Source organism: Drosophila simulans, chromosome 3L, assembly GCF_016746395.2.
Source record: "Drosophila simulans strain w501 chromosome 3L, Prin_Dsim_3.1, whole genome shotgun sequence".
Lineage (NCBI taxonomy): Eukaryota > Metazoa > Arthropoda > Insecta > Diptera > Drosophilidae > Drosophila > Drosophila simulans.
Window position 1 is genome coordinate 2,902,792 of NC_052522.2, and position 17,631 is coordinate 2,920,422.

At 40.3% G+C, this 17,631-nt stretch overlaps 2 protein-coding genes across 21 annotated transcripts in view; one reads left to right on the forward strand and one right to left on the reverse strand.

Annotated features, from left to right (window-relative positions):
- Positions 1 to 17,631, forward strand: part of LOC6736537 (potassium voltage-gated channel protein Shab) — a 56,389-nt gene that overhangs the window by 32,798 nt on the left and 5,960 nt on the right. For 2 of the 19 annotated variants that reach the window (XM_039294124.1, XM_039294122.2), the window contains exons 5-10: positions 4,571 to 5,414; positions 6,388 to 6,477; positions 11,682 to 11,818; positions 12,274 to 12,696; positions 13,183 to 13,206; positions 15,819 to 15,932. In XM_039294124.1, coding sequence (XP_039150058.1) covers positions 4,571 to 5,414; positions 6,388 to 6,477; positions 11,682 to 11,818; positions 12,274 to 12,696; positions 13,183 to 13,206; positions 15,819 to 15,932 — 1,632 coding nt within the window. Of the gene's footprint in view, positions 1 to 4,570; positions 5,415 to 6,387; positions 6,478 to 7,856; positions 10,238 to 11,606; positions 11,819 to 12,273; positions 12,697 to 13,182; positions 13,207 to 15,818; positions 15,933 to 16,471; positions 16,628 to 16,812; positions 17,608 to 17,631 lie in introns of those variants that run through there. The other 17 variants (XM_039294131.2, XM_039294133.2, XM_039294132.2 and 14 more) reach the window with 17 other exon arrangements.
- LOC6736538 (chromatin modification-related protein eaf-1) lies at positions 13,998 to 15,424 on the reverse strand. 2 transcript variants are annotated; one of them, XM_016170337.3, is made up of 3 exons: positions 15,251 to 15,424; positions 15,013 to 15,195; positions 13,998 to 14,947 (listed from the first exon to the last, which is right to left on the reverse strand). In XM_016170337.3, the coding sequence occupies exons 1-3, from the start codon at positions 15,276 to 15,278 to the stop codon at positions 14,085 to 14,087; spliced, it is 1,074 nt and encodes a 357-aa protein (XP_016030121.1). In that variant the 5' UTR covers positions 15,279 to 15,424; the 3' UTR covers positions 13,998 to 14,084. The 2 variants fall into 2 exon arrangements, with proteins under 2 accessions (XP_016030121.1, XP_044779019.1); XM_044923084.1 differs by lacking the exon at positions 15,251 to 15,424 and having other exon boundaries at positions 13,998 to 14,927; positions 15,013 to 15,165.

Consider the following 17,631-nt stretch of genomic DNA (forward strand, 5'->3'; position numbering starts at 1 on the left):
CTTATATACCACCAAAACAACAATAACGAAACTGGAAATATGATATCCAAATTGTTGTTAAGTTGTTTGCCTTTTGCGTTGATCTTTTCCTTTCCATTGGCGATGATATATATACATATCTGTATGTCGTATATAAACCCTCGTATTCTTTTCCTATATATTTGATGTCATGTTGTAATCTCGTGTGTATTGCATAAGGAAGAAATTTATTTAACTCTCGTTGTTATTGTGTTTTAACCTAATTCCTTCGTAAACATTGGACCTTGATTACCTACAATTTCCGACACTCGACATATACACAAAACACTTACACACACACACAAATCTATACACTTTGAGAAACGTCTAAGGTGCCTTCGAAGTCTTAGTCCCCTCTATGAATTTAAAATCGAATTTATCTATTCCAATATCCCCAAAGGGTATCACATGTAAAATTCATCGTCTCTGTTCGGTTTTGAGTTTTAGTTTAGCCTCTTGATTTCGGTATACGAGACCCGTAACCAAACTATATATCGATCGAACGAAATCTCCTACTTGAAATATTAACCCACCAAATTTGCTGCATTTGAATGCCACTAGTATAGAATTTCGTAGTCGATTCGTACTGAATTCTATAGCCGTTTGTATCGAATTTTGTTTGTTTTTTAGTGAGTCGAACAAAGTATGCGAACCAACTCATGCACCCACCGAAAACCACCCACGCCCACTTCCCCCACCCCTGATAAACTCCAACAAACCACCAAAAAAAAACCGAAAAACCGAAAACCAAAACCACAAAACGTACAAAAACGTAAAAAAAACACTCCACGTGAACCAAATGCAAACCTGATCAAATATTTTAGCCGGAACTTAGTTCCCATCGACACACAGATACACACACTCACACTACTACACTCGAACACTGAGCAAAAACACTCCAAGTTTGCACTCCCCTATTTTGAATTAAAATTGAATGTGATTTTTAGTTCTGGTATTCAACTGACGTGAAGTTCACCCTTTTTGATCTAGATTTAGTTTGGATTGTACAGCGATTGCGATGAGTGCCCTATGTAAACCTTTGTATATTTGTAAATTATTCTTATATTTATATATTTAAGTCGAAACTCTTTTGTCCCGATTTTCTTGTCGCATGAATTGTTTTTTGACTGTATATTGTCCTTATTTTCCACGACACCTCAGCTCATCACCTATTTTTCACTGTTCACCTTTACCTATCTCCTCACTCTGCTTCGCCCCTGAGATCTTGCTCTGTAATCCATCGACCTTCCATTACTTGTAATTCAAGTGGATTTCAGCCTGGTTCAGGGAAGTTAATTCAAATTTGTTATCCTTTTTCATGCACTTGCAAAGGTTTAGTTTTCCTATAAAGAAAGGAGCCAATAAAATAATACTATAGGAATAAAAAAACGAAATAACTTTTAATAAATAGAATTAGACGTCTGGATACTTAATAATGTCCGCCAAAATTTCGTATTTTCTATAATTACTTGCTATTTGTCATATACTTTGAGGGAATACATTTGTACAGCAAATTATTATTTAAAGAATCAACTTTGCAAGGTATCCAAAATGCTCGGATCACCGACTTTTAGCTTAATGTATTGCTATATATACATATATATTTTGTTTTTTACATATTATGGCTCTGTTGTCGGCGGCTTTATAGACAGAGTTTTGATTTTTGTAGGCCTCAAGCAGCAGAAACCGCTTTAGACGACTTGCTACGCTTTGAACTTTGTAGTTGTTGTAAGTTTAGTGCATATTCAGTTACGTTTTCATCTCTTTTTTTCCGGAGACTGTGATCAAGTAAGCAAGCTAGGAGTATTGCGACATCATGTTTAGTTTTCAACCCAGCGAAACCTATCCATACCCCAAAAACCCCCAACCACCTTCATGACTGAGCAGCAATGGTAGCAGTTCCAAAATCCAAAACTACAGTATGCCAAAGTGATAATTCGCACACAAACTTTTTTGTTTACGAAACTCAACTCCAATGCATTCTGTTCAATCGAAAGCGAAATAAGAATCGAAAGTAAATTTGTTTGTATAGCCTCACCACCATCTCAAGTAGATTGTTGAAACCCTCGACCGCCCTACCTCGCCCCGCCCCACCCGCTCAATCCACAATCCCCAAAACTATGGAAATTTAATTAACTTTCCCGAAGTTTGACGGTCCAAGACCAAGACCACTTCAATGCAAGAACATCCCCCTTAAACTCTATGAACCCATCTGTATGTCTAAGCCCTCTATTTCTCTATTTCTTAGCCCCCTCGCGTGCCCTCTCGCACTTGTATCTATCTATAACTATAGTATCTAGTATCTGTACTTTGACTTTATTCCACTCCTCCTTCTATTTCTCATCGTTGCTAACTAGCACCATCCAAGTATTTTCTCTTCTTTGGTTTGTTTTCGGTTTTGTTGGTTTGTGTATCCTTTAGTGCGTTTTGGTTATCCTTACGTAATGACTCCTTCTTAACTATGTATCTTTTATCTAATAACTGCATAATCTGTATCTTTAACTTTTGTATCTATACGTAGCAAGCCATAAGCCATAAATAGAGAAGTCAGCTCATCCAACGAGGCAGAACTATGAAATTCAGCTTTCCCCCACCAAAAACCCCCAGTCCAAAATCCAAAGTCCATGATCCATCCGTGATCCATGATCCACGATCCATGCTCCTATTCCGAACCCAATCCGTTTCCGAAACCAGAACTGCGTGGTTGCGTACAGTGGCCTACTATGGTAGATCTGGACACTCACAGAAGAGTTATCTATGCATACCACTTTGGGGGCGTGGCATGTCCAAGATGTTCAACCTATCTCTCTCTCTCTTTCTTTCTCTATCTCTATCTCTGACCCCCTCTCGACTGTCAGTCACACGCACACCCAACATTCCACCCAACATTCAGCCCTCCCCCATTCCACATGAGCCCCGGATTCAGTTTCGGAATAAGATACGAAGCCATGCGGCCTAATGCGGCAATGGCAATCCATCTGGCATTGAAATCGCAATTGAAATTCTGCATTTCTGACAGGCCTCCTGTGCCCCAAAAATCCATTTTCTCCCCCCTTTCCCAACACTTCAATCTCTGCAATTGGCAGTTTTTGGTAAATTAAATGTATTATTTAGAGACAAGCAATTAAAATTGTTTAAGTGTGTTTGTTTACAAAGAGAAATCCATCGGACTGACCGGAAAATAAATGCATAATTTCACGGCATATTTGTGTTTCCGTGACAGATGCAATTATTTGATGGCCAACTGGCGGTTTCTAGTTTCTAATTTAATTTCGTTTCGATTTGATTTGGAATCCCTATCTCGTAATTGTAATTCCTAGCTCGTTTGGTACGAAAGTTATGCATTTGAATTTGAATTAGATTTGGATTTCTTCCTTTGTCATTTGCTAGAACAATCATGAATTTGAACCACTTAAGTTTTCCAAACATTATTTTCCAAGAGAAAACAAGTCAAACCCAAAACAAACACACAAACAGCGAAAGAGCGTAACAATCGGTGATTTCTGAGGAGTATACCAAGTAGAATATAGTTTTTAAAGATAAGGTTATAATATAACAATAATGTCGACTGCAGTCCCCAAGGGTAGCGTCTCTTATTTAACGACGGAGTGCCCCCCCTGGTTCACCCTCATACCATAATAGAACCGATCAGACACACACACGTATAGCTGATAAGTATGTAGGTGTGTTATGTCCTTGTGTTGCGTCATGTGATCTGTCCCCACAACAAGAACACACACTTACAGTTAACCACACCACAACTATTACCCGAACCACAACCACACGCACACCACACCAACCACTAGCCGCCGAACCACTAACCACAGAACCACCTCAACCACTTACACCCACACCTTCCAGAGAAAGAGTTGATCTAGACTAGAGACCCCGAAACTTCGAGACCTAGGATGAAAATAATACCCAACCCATGTTTTACGTTTTTGTGTTTTCGTTTGTTGCCAACCTTTGATTTTGACTTATGGTTTGTGTTACGAAGAAGGATTCACGACGAATGAATATATACTTCACATATAGTACAGCAGCCTTTGAAAAGTACAAAGAACTGTTTAGGAAAGCCAACTAAGACTCCAAATGAAACGTAACCCCTGCCCAATGAAACGATATAGTTACAACCGAAATTAACAGACCCAGTTTCGACTAACAATCCCCTGAAGAAGCTTGATTCGAGACCAGAACTCTAACTGAATGTCAACTTAACCCAATTAAAAAGCAGATAGATAGTCATACAGAATCAAAGTGAACTCTCGTGGAGAGAACTCGCTGAAATTTGCTGATTGTTGTGACCGTGTTTTACAATTAATTAAAACCCAAAAACCAAAACTAGATGTGTATTAAAGACAGACTTGATATGGAATGAACGTATCGTGTTATGTGCCTACCAAATATAGCAAATATAAAAACCAAAACCAAATATCAAATACCTTACAAATACTCGTACCTACTATTATCGTTGTGATTTGATTGCATTGAAACTGAATCGTTGCTGAATCATGGTCTCGACAAAGTCTCGATTGTTCTTTACCGTTCGCAGGTTATCGCAGTGATATCCATACTATTCATAGTCCTGTCTACCATAGCCCTGACGTTGAACACCCTACCACAACTACAACACATTGACAACGGTACACCACAGGATAATCCGCAATTGGCAATGGTTGAGGCCGTGTGTATCACGTGGTTCACTCTAGAGTACATACTTAGGTTTAGCGCCTCGCCGGACAAGTGGAAGTTCTTTAAGGGCGGCCTTAACATAATCGATCTATTGGCAATACTCCCATACTTTGTTTCGTTATTTCTATTGGAAACGAATAAGAATGCAACGGACCAGTTCCAGGATGTGCGTCGGGTGGTGCAGGTCTTTCGCATCATGCGCATCCTGCGAATCCTTAAGCTGGCCCGTCACTCAACGGGCCTGCAGTCGTTAGGCTTTACGCTGCGTAACTCATATAAGGAACTCGGTCTACTAATGCTGTTCCTGGCCATGGGCGTTCTCATATTTTCTTCGCTGGCATATTTTGCCGAAAAGGATGAAAAGGATACAAAATTCGTTTCAATACCGGAAACATTTTGGTGGGCGGGTATTACAATGACAACTGTTGGCTACGGGGACATCTATCCCACAACTGCACTGGGAAAGGTTATTGGTACTGTGTGTTGCATATGCGGTGTTCTGGTAATCGCTTTGCCTATTCCCATCATCGTTAACAATTTTGCTGAATTTTATAAGAATCAGATGCGCCGCGAAAAGGCCCTCAAGCGTCGCGAGGCACTCGATCGTGCCAAGCGCGAGGGCAGCATTGTCTCCTTCCATCATATCAATCTGAAAGATGCCTTCGCCAAGTCCATGGATCTCATCGATGTGATTGTCGACACAGGTAAGATCTACCCCCTACCACTAGCTATAAGGAATGTGCCTTGCTTACGTATCTACTAACACCAAACTAGCCAACTAAAGGGATCTACTAACTCGATCCTTAAGCCTCATGCTATGCTTATTATCCTACAACTAACTATTGTAACTACTCACAAATTATATGATATGCCATAGTTGACGGTGCTTCATGTTGAAAAGCCATGTTACGAATTTTCATTTCATGTCAAATTTATTTTGTCATATAATGAACTCGTAACAAAGCTCAAGAGAAGGTGAAATCGTATCATATTTTTTAAGTGTACATCACCCAAGTCCCCAAAAATCCCTATCCTTTTTAACTTAGCTTACTCTTGTGTAGTTTTGTGCGTTAGCTGTCTAAGTAATCATTTTAATATTTTTATACTTTTGGCATGGTCTTTTGTTTCTCGCTTTTTCTCACTATCAGTTCAGATTGGTTTAACTTTCGTTCCGTTACCAAGCTGTATCTAAAATCCAGCCTAGAGGCGTGTAAATAGCAATCACAGAAGTCGGACGCGAGTCCTGCGACTGCTGAGCCGTAAGATGATAGAAATTGTTGAACCGTTGATTATTCCGAGCTCAGACCTACGTTCGAGTGATCAATTGTAAACTAGTTAAGCGATTTGAGTTACATTTAAGTTCCCTTAAGTAGACCTTAGACCCACAAAACCCCTACAGTACAGAAACACCCCCAGCGTCACACAATAATGGTCAATTAGGCAAATGCTTTTGTACTTATCGCATTAAGCGCGAAATTAGTGGGGTTTTCACTTGTACAAAGCACACACACCCCGAACCCCCAAAACCCCCTTAAATCGACACCTCTGCTGTATAAAAGCCGCGCGCCAGAAGTAGGCAATGGAATCTCACGGCCCTTTAAAGCCGGCAAAAGCCCCGCTGAACAAAAACCCCGCAACCCTAACCCTCTCAACCCTCCGAACTGTGTTTTATTTTAGGAAAGCAAACAAATGTCGTGCATCCGAAGGGTAAAAGACAAAGCACCCCCAATATAGGCAGGCAGACCCTCGATGTGCAAAGCGCCCCAGGTGACTACATTGCGTATACGTAGCCTAGCCCACCTTTGCCACCCTACAACTCGTATTATTCAACTCTATTAAATGCCGTAGCCTTTGACAATCGCTTCCAATAATAATAGCCCCTAGACACACGGATACGATACACAGACACACACACACACGCGCCGACTACAGCTACACACTATTGTACCATAAATATTCGCACACTCTCTCTCCCTCCTCCTGGAGTTCTCTCTTTTTCTCCTAGTGTATTTTTGATATTTTCAATAAGTTAGAGTAAAGTCCTACATATTTAGCTTAGTGCAGGGAGAGATTCCACCCGGCTTCAGCTTACTTTCTAGCCATTTGCAGCTGTGCAGGGATTTGATAAATTGTTACGTAAACTTCAAATCAGAAAGTATTTTGTATGACTTCCTTTAAAATATACATTATTCCACTAGTATAAACTTATCACATGAAGTTTAAAATATTGGATATTTCAATAAAAGTTGAAAAAATAGCTGAAATATTATACTCTTATTTATATAGAAACATTTATTTCATCTAAGTAGAATTGCAATTATCTAGTAGTTTCAAACACACATTTATACATATTTCCAAGTAATGTAAAGTAGAAATAAATATAAGATTTGATAACAATGGGCAATCAATCATTCTTAGTATATAAGTTCCCGAAATCTTTCCCTGCACAGCTGCAATCCGAAGTATATATAAAACCCCGAGTCGTCCTGTATATATAGCCAAGGATCTAGTGATTAGCTAGGCAATTGCTGTTGCAATTTGTTGCGTTGTTCGGTTTAAGTTTGCCTTCAGTTAAATTGAGTTTGCCTAATTGCTGACTTCAGTTGGACGTTTGCCCAGAATTGCGAATTATGATGATGACATTTTGCTACTCATTGCTTGATTCTTGTTTTGATTCCGCCACAACCATAGCAAATTTGAATGCTCAACATAGAGTTACCATTTCGAACTTAATTGATAATGTCAAATAGAAAAAAAAGAAATACAAATTATTATAAATACAACATTTTTAGAAAATTTTCAAGTGCTGATTACATACAATTATATATAAAGCGAACACAAACACACATGAAACCATATGATGTATATGCTCATTCTCTTAGCCAAATGTAGTTGTAATTTAGCGAATCGAAGTCGTTTTGGGACCTATGCCTAGAAATACTAGTCTCCAAATATCTACCTACAACGTGTTCTTTTCTCTGCTCTTCTTTTTCTACTTTCTGCTCACGACATTCTTTGAATTTTCCAACCATTTCGAAACCCAAACATTATACACACAAACACATACGAATATTGAAAAATTGCAAAAATCACACCAAATGAATTAAAAACGTTAATTAAATTAAATGCGGCTGATTTTGACCTAGGCGAGAAAAACACGCTGATCGAGGCGCCCCCTCCGCCCTCCTTTGGCACGCCCCGTCGCCGCGCCCTCTCCGCCAGAATCCAGGAGCTGAATCGCAGTTTGCTGGAGGAGCGGGATGCCCAGCAGCAGAACAGCTCCAGTGACAACGAAGACAGCCGCTGAATCCTCCCTGAAATCACCACAAAATCGCTGGCAAACCGCGGCAACCACAGCAACAACAACCCGACCCCAAAAACAAAAAAAAACCTACAACCATCTACACTAAGCGAAATTAGCTAAGAGAATGACAGGCGATTGTTATTGTATATGTAAATTAGTCGAGAGCAAATGCAATTTGTTACAAACACACCCACAACACACACACGTACACGAATCAATCACACATACACACACAAGAGTCCTAGACTTAAGCGAAAGTACTTCCAAAACAAACAAAAAGCGAAATGAATAACATTTGGTTAGCAGTTAGCCCAAATGCGTAGGCTTGCTTTAAAGCTTCGAATCAATCAGAAATCAAATGAATTGTGTACTTCCATTTTTGATTTATTTTCCAATTGAATGTTGTGATTAAATGTAACTGCTTTTAGGCGCCCCATACCCATACCCATACACACACACACACGCACACGAGACACTCACACTCATACAGACATGCTGTCACACAGTCGCTGCTGCTAAACAACCGTAATTATGCATCGCGCATACGCCACGTTGCCATAGTTCGTTTTCCTCTTATTTTGAAACTCTGCATAAGAGTTAGATGCAATAAGGGCCAATTGAATTATTTATATTTTTATGCATTGTTTCCTGATTTCCTTTAACTAACTCTTACCGCATTCATATGTTTGCATTGTGTGTAAGAGCTAGATGCAAAAACAAAAGGCGTATGCTTCATCGTACTATCATATATTGAAAGTTTTGCTAATGTCCATCAGCACTTGAAAATAAATCTAAAAGAAATTGAAACGAAATGAAGACCCTCTCAAATTTGCTGATGTTCTTGGTTTTGAGTTACTTATTTTGTTACCGATTGCCTGGCCAGTTTATGCTATATCCATTTGGTTCCAACGCGAATTCGTCTGCAAGCAAAACTTTCAAGTACCCAAATGTGATTTGCAGCAGTAGTGGGTGTGGCAGCATGTGTGTGCCAAATATCTTCCAGGAATTACCATATTCCCCATGCAACCCAATCCAAAATGAGAAATGCTAACACAACACGCCATTCGAGAGCCGAACTCTGAAAATACAATCCGCGTAAGCACAATTTTGATTTAGTCTAAATCTTAGCGAATAACTAGGCCTAACCTCTTTGTAAACTCCAAGAAGGCATTTATCGAGCGCACTAGTCAAAAATAATTCCCTCCATGGACATAAAACACTTCAAGTGGTCACCATGGGGTAACCAAATCGATATCGATGTCGAAATCGAAATAACCCAAGAGATGTGAATATCCAAAACGAACAACAACAGAGCAAGCCTTATTTATGAACTTAGTTGTTGTAGCTGTGAGAGGGTAAGCTTAGTTTTTAATTTAGTGAGCGCATCAGCGATATATAGCGTGCATTAGGTATACCAAATGAAATATACTCGTTCCAAATGTAGAGACAGAAAACTTAGCAAACGATGGCGATACGTTCCTAAAAACGCATAAGCACAACGGAAAACAAAAGAACTTGCCTTATTTAAAGCAAATTGCTCCTAGTTTGCAGCCATATATAAATACTTTAAGATACAACAGGCCACACAACCGAAGCTGAAGTTTTGTTAAATTGTGAGCCCAACCATATATATCGATATTAATAAGCGAGCTGAGCAGTTCGAACCAAGTTATATACATATTATATACAGATTTGGAAGCCCTTTTTTGTGTGTGATATTTGAACGATTACCTATGATTTGCCTTGTGTTCCACATAGTTCAAACATTTCTATCATTGCGCTCGAAGAAGCTAGAGTCCTGAAAAAATTATTAAAACGCAACCGGACTGACTTTTCAAAAAGCCTTTACGTGCCTTTTACTTAATATTTTTCCATTTCCTCTTGTTTTCCTACTAATAACCTTATTATATATGTGTGTGTGTCCTCGACCTTTCGTTTTCACATTTTTAAAGCCTTTGTTCCAAAATTAAATCCAATCTAACGCGCTGCATGCTCTTATCCTATGAACTAATCTATAGAAACTGTGTACGCTCTATTTATGCTCAAGCCATGTATGATCGAACAAGAACATATAGTGAATATGAATACTCACTTGTACCCGTACTCGTACTCGTACTAACCCAAATGAATAACTGTGTACTGTACTCGTACTTTTGTGTACTACTGTTAAAGCCGTAAAAAACTTTGTGTGTCTGTGAAATTAGCAATAAAACCAAAACCCAACTGCGCTGTATTATTTCATTGTACCAGCTAATCCAAACATATTGCCAGCCCATGAGTGTCTATATATTTGGTGTTTGAAGCTTGGCCAGATTTTGAGTTCAAGCCTTGAATGCAGGAAAGGCAACAGTAAGCAGCCAATTTCATTCGCTGACTCATCAGGAGAAGTTTTTCTTTCCATTTTACTCATTAACATTCCCTTCGTATTTCGGTCTAATTATACAAGATCACACACCTGAACGTGAATGGCGTAAATGACCATGAATCGGGATTTTGTCTATTTGAGAATTAAAACCATGAGAACAGTGTTTCGCACATTTGTTTTGCCGCGTACATTCAAAGCACTTGACATTTCAGACACTCACAAAATTCACAAATAGCTACAAGTTTGATTGTGAAAGATAAATATTTTTTCAAAATATTTTTCAGATTTTTAAGAATTTTCTTATGTCCTGTCATACTTTCTGTACAAAGCTCCATTTTTTTAAATAAATGAATTCTAAATGCTTCCACTGGACATTCTCTCCCATTTTAACTCAATACTGTACATAGCCAATCAAGCAATTTAATCACTTAATCAAAATATATTGGTTATTTCGACAAAAACAAAGTCAAGTTAAGTTCAATTAAATAAATTTTCCGCGGATATTCCGTTTTGTTTCAGTTTTGTATCTACTATGTTCAATAGAAATGTTACCAATAGCCTAGTCTGACTACTAACTTTATGACAATCTAAACTATAATCTAGTGTTATAGTAGTGTTACTCAGCCAATAGCATCACCAGTTAACTAAATGTTGTTCTAACCCATTTGACCACACCCAAGAGTAAGCTCCAAACTAAACCTGAACTATAGACGTCGTTCTTCAATGTTGTCCTCACTGTATCCCACTAAACTAAACTAATTTTAACTTAGCCCCCAACGTTTTTGGTCGCCGTCGTCATCGTCGTCGTAACAAATATTTACCAAAATATAGCGAAAAATAAGTACATTCATGGAACTCATTTTTCTTTCTTTTTCCCCTCTTTTGATTTGAAACGAAAAAACAAACAAACCAAATAAAACACCTTCATTTGCGCTCCGAACAAATCCAAAACCCGCTCTAACTCATTTTAAACTATATACGATATATATAACCTTGTGTATATACCACCACTGGCGTCTGTCGGCTAAACAAATGCGAAACGAAATGGCGACAAAATGCATTCATGGCTTCTTTGCGTGAACTCCGAAAAAACGAACCAAACGACCAAACAAACCGATCGTGAATCTGAAAATATAACCTGATATAACCCGTATACACGTAAACACGTTAACACCCACATACACCGATACACCCACCCACCACCACACACACACGAATGCCAAGCAGAAAAGCGCGAGAGTCACACACGATCACTCAAAAATTGGCACCGTTTAACCCACGCGCTCCGCCGATCGCCCACAGGCCACAATCTCTCGCAAACGGACGGCAACAGCACGGAAGGCGAGTCCACCAGCGGGCGCAATCCGGCCACCACCGGAACCGGATGCTATAAGAATTACGACCACGTAGCCAACCTGCGCAACTCCAACCTGCACAACGTAAGTCATTCTCAAGGGACTTCGGGGTTAGTGTCCTTTAAAAGGTCTTTTTGATATCGGAAACTTAAGTATTCCTTTGGTATAAAAGGGATACTCTGTTTTAATACATACATTCCTTTACGTAGTTTTCATCTCTTCAGGTGGAATATGCAATAGGCACAAACAATTTAATTTGTTTTTGCCCAGATAAGCCCAACATTAGTAGCAGTAGATTTAGAAAACCCTAAGCTTAAGCTTAGGGACTTAAAATAAGATTCTTATTATAAGTCCCAATTTATATTAAATTCGAATGATCATTTTAAGTAAAAGTTTCTCATGGTTCCCCATTTCAAAGAATTGGAATCATGCCTTGTAAGTACAAAGTGCCCTAAATTGTGTTTCAAAGAGTTCAATCCTTAGCGCCTATCACAACTTTTCGAGAACGAACAATACTAACCATCCCCCCTTTCGTTTAGCGACGCGGATCCAGCTCTGAGCAGGATGCAGTGCCGCCCTACAGCTTCGACAATCCCAATGCCCGCCAGACCTCGATGATGGCCATGGAGAGCTATCGGCGCGAGCAGCAGGCTCTGCTGCTGCAGCAGCAACAGCAACAGCAGCAGCAACAGATGTTGCAGATGCAACAGATTCAGCAAAAGGCACCGAACGGAAATGGAGGTGCAACCGGAGGAGGAGGAGTGGCCAACAACCTGGCCATGGTGGCCGCATCCAGTGCGGCAACAGCCGTGGCCACCGCCACCAATGCCAGTAATGCCAGCAATACCGCCCCCGGGTCAGAGGGCGCCGAGGGAGGCGGTGATGGAGAAGGGGGCGGAGTCGATGACGACAACCTGTCCCAGGCCAAGGGACTGCCCATTCAGATGATGATCACGCCCGGGGTAAGTCTGCGAATTAAGGGGAGATACCTGGTCATTGCCATACTCGCAATCGTATTTCTTGAATATCTTAATGTTTTCAAAGTTCCTAAATCGTAATCCTATGTATTAGTAAATGTGAAGCCGTTGAACTGGATCGAAATATACTCAAATAATAATTCTAATTATATCCCAATTATTACTCACGTTTGGTTCCTCCTCATTTGCCAACTGTTAGACGGGTAAATTCGTTTTGAGTTTCAGTTCTTGAATACCACAAAGTTTGGTGTCCTTTGGTTAAGTATTCCTGAGTTTCCCCCATTGGCGGCCTCTTTTTGTAGTTTTAGTATCCCTAGTCTATTTAGCTTCACGTTCTCTCTTGAGTTTATTCAAACAAATTCCAACCACCACAAAATGTAACCAGAAAAATAACAAAAGAATTAAAAAAACTTAAGACTCTTGAGGAGAAAATCAAGTTCTTTAACAACATTCACACATTTCAACTTTTAGATTTTACGGGGACGCAGTAAGGAGGTACATTCAAAGTATACACAAAGAACTCAACCTACTCTAATACTCTACTCTACTCAACTCGAATGCATTTGTGCCACAGCTATATATTCTAATATGTATTCGATTTTTTGCCAACCGATTATTTTGAATGGATTTGCGGATTGATTGTCTTCTTTTCAGTGGCTGAACCAATGCTACAAAAACTTATTCTTTTGGGCGAACGTGCAATTGCATTTATGGATTTTCCAAATCAACCTGAATGCCTATCTGATCGAAAAAATAATAATAGCTGCATAGAACCGATTTTGACCATATTATTTTGTGATAATTTCAAAATTTTTCAATATTTGACTCAAACCTGAATTACAATGAATTTTGGTTCTATATTCCAAATTTGAAATATTTATCAGATATAAATATCTTTCAAACCATTTTAATATTGATGCCACCTTGGAAGAAAAGTGTTTTATGTGTATATTGTAGATACTTTTTTTTTAATAAGAGATTTTGCTTTTAAGAATATATAGTTTTAGAACTAATAATTGTGAATCTGCCTTTAACATTTTTCCAGTCTGTAAGCCAATATTTTTGCTCTGCTAACTTCATTACCTCTGAAATTAAAGTTCATCTAAAGAAATGCAAACTGATTTTGTACAATTTATAAATTTTTTCTAAAGAAGATTTGATCCTTATGCCATACACTTACATTCCGTCACATACACAATGCAATATCAATCGATATTGCTGAAACATATATATATTAATCAGACAAGAACCACACAACAATGGGAATAATTAAGATCAAAAATCACTTACAAATTTAAATCAAATATACTATTTTAGGCAAAGGAAACATACAAAATATAGAAGGAGTAATTCTTATGAATATTTAACTGCAGCTAAGTGTAATCCATGTTGGCATAGTGATGAGCCCTAGGCAAGCTGATGAAATCGTTGGGGGTAGGTCCATTTGAGGGATTCACAGGTCCCTGTCCCTGATCCTGGTTTTGGCCCTGTCCTTGGATCGGTCCTTGATCTTGAACCTGCCCCATCTGTTGCTGCTGCAAGAGCATCTGTTGCTGATGGCTTAATGTTCCCGGCAGACTAGGTGCAATAAGGGGAACGGCTGTGGGGCGATCATACTGCTGGAGTGGCTGTTTCAGCTTGTCCAGGAGAGCATGGAGATCCACTGTAAGTTTCGGCTGGACGATGCCCTCCGCCGCCTGGAGACCCACCATTTGCGAGGAGAGCGCGTCCACATCCTGGCGAGCGGCGAACAGCAGCTGATCATGGGCCGCCAGCTGAAGCTGCGCGATCTGAGCCCGAATCGCCGAGGCAGCCACTTCCTGCTGGGCAGTGTGCAAGGAGGCGGTGATGCTGCGCACATGGTTGGCCGACTCCTCCAGTTGCGTCTGTGCAGCTGAGGCCACCGATTGTGCCTTCCTGATCTCGATGGCCTCCAGTTGGACTCTCGCCTGGGCCACGTACAGATGCTGGACGAGATTGCGCAGCTCCTGGCGCCTCTGTTCAGTCTCATCGTGCTCGTAGTAGGCATTGGGTGTTCCCTGGCTCATCCTGCCTAAGCCGTGCGGCTGTTGCTGCTGCTGATTCTGCAACTCCGTCTGTTGCGGCTGCTGCCAGTTTGATTGGTAGAAGTCCGAAAGTGAGGATACGGGGACAGCTGGGGATAGGCTCTGGGCACCGAGATTGGGGCTCATCTGGCAGGTGTTTTGATCCGATGGCTGTAAGCGCATGCCAGAAGCTAAAGAGATCAGTGGTCCCAAGACTAAAAAAATGATCTCCTTTAATTAAAACTTGTCTACTCACCATTGGGATCTTCATCCAGCAGGCCTTCAGGATTTGATCGCTTCATTCTGTGTTTCGCATAAGTATTTCCACAGGCGTTTGCCTCGGAATTTTCGTTCTGAAAGGAATGGATCTTTTCGCGATTCTTCATACCGCTTGGTTGAGCTTCTATGCCGATTGCGCAGATAATTATGGACAGTTGAACTGCTGGTACATCGTATCAAATACCTAATAATGTCCTAGAAGGGTTTGAACTCACCGATCCAATGGAGATTGCTTAGGCGCATTTAGAGCACATTTAGACCAGTTTGAGTCTGCTTCAGCAACCATTGAGTTCTAAATAATTATATCAGCAGTAATTTTTACATAGGTTAGCATTAAGTGCTCGCCAGGAATAAAACTAGGGGAATATGGCAATCAAAAGTTCACCTACTGAGTTTGAATACGGTTCGGGTGATGAAGCTGAAGAGACAGGCTTAAAACATATACAAACCTATTATATTTGTAGTTTTTTCCAGTGTGCAATGATAGGATCAGCTCCGTAGCATACTTATAGCCGAAAACACCGCCACTAGCAGGCAACACCAACACCCTCACACAGCTTGAGCCGCATGCAAACAGGACTGTTATGCCCTTTTCTTGCTAACCTCTTTTCCAAATACCTAACTATTTCTAACCCGAGAGTTACTACGCATGCGGCATGCCCCTGCATCCGATGATCCTTCTGTATATAAGCCTAGATTTATACATATATTCCGATTGTTTACGAGCGAAGCGTAACGAAACACTCACGTGATGCCACCATCCCCACACCCAACTATTTATAGGAAGTGGCCGAGCTGCGGCGCCAGGTGGCCCTGGAGAACCTGCAGAACCAGCGGATGGACAACCTGGAGCAGGACGTGCCCGTGGAATTCGAGTGCTGTTTCTGCACGACCAAGGTAACGGGGGGTTTGGCTCTTACAGAATCCAACCCCACCCCAAAAACGTAGCTGTGACCACCCAATGTTCCCGTTTGCAATGTTCGAGCCGCTTTTCCGTGTACTGTGCTCTGTGTTTAGTCGCATGTCTGCACCCGATTATCCTTATCATTGCTCCTTGTTTACGTTTGCGTTTACGTTTCCGACTAATCTCAACTAAACCGAACTAACATCATGCTCAGCCTGTATATAGCGCCGCATAACCGCCATTGGCAGACTGTGAAATTGTTAACCCCAGCGCATTGAACTCCGATCCAGACAAGACCTTAAGTTCAGGAGTGTCACAGAAATCCTATTTAAGTTGCATATGTATCTATTTTTGTTTCCATTTAAAAATTATTAAACAGTTGATACATTTCTGTGGCACCTCCCCTTTATAAATCAGTAGAGCCTTGAGCTTCTCGCATAGGTCCTGCTAAACAATAGGCGACCCCGTACTCGACCCGAAGTAGTTGGATTGGTAGAGCAGCGATTACGATACCAACCGAACGTTGTTGCAGGATCGCATTTGTGTGTTCCACGATAAGGAGTATAGCATCAAGCGGCTGGCCCGACCGCCGCCCTCGCCCAAGAACTATATGGCCCTCAAGCGGATGCTCGAGGAGGGCACCATCGACATATACTATCTATGAGGCATTACGGTAGCACCCGAGATGGTAACAGCCAGGACACGCCGTTAAAATACAAAGTGTTGTCCCATCCTTACGATCGTTATGTTTCACTTTTGATTTCTTTTCGTTTCTTTTCTTTTGGTTTTGTTTGGCTTCCTGTGAGATTGGAATTGGATTGGAAATGGAAATTTTATGTTGACCTTGTTTCTTTTTCGTTTCTTTTCTTAAAGGGTTTGCCGGGATGCCATGGCGAGTGTATTCCATTGCGCGCGAATAGCGTTTAGCCAGATTCTCAAGATTCTCCCCGACGAGTTCGATATAGAAATCGAGAGTACTTAGTCAGCCGGGCGCATCGAATGCGTGACCGGCACTGCGAATTGCGATTAGACGTTAACTAGCTTTAAACCAACAAACCAACAAATTACAACTAAATGTTATTATTACTGCTACGATTATAGTGTTAAACTGTTGTTATTATTAGTATCAACGGGCCTGGCGTGACGTGACGTGAAAGCTAAAGAAAGACATAGCGAATTCTAAGAATTTAATTAACTTAACTAAAGCCTAATCTACCATCTAGAACGCAACCAGGAGTGGAGAGCAAAGCAAAACAAAGCAGCATGTGTTATTATTTAATTTAATTTATATACTTAATTTAACTCTGTACCAAGTGACCGAAGCTTGAGGGCTTGACGAAAGTTTAAATCGATTATTTTCATTTACACTAAGCACGTAATTACAACTAGCCTAATACCTAAATATTTATATCCTAGCAAAATGGCCTAAGCCTTAATTATAGTAGCTGCAACTTGCAAACGCCAAATACCAGAAAACCAGCAAAACAACGAATATACATACATGACTATGAAAACCAAATATACAATTGTTTAGTTACTCGAACTACCAATGTTATAGCTCTCTTCATTATTAGTCGTTTATTTCCTGTTATCACTCATCCAAAACAAAACAAAGAAAACCACAACCGAATGAACAAATTATGCAAATAAAAATACAAAACAAACGAATCCATTTCTGTTGATCAAATTTAT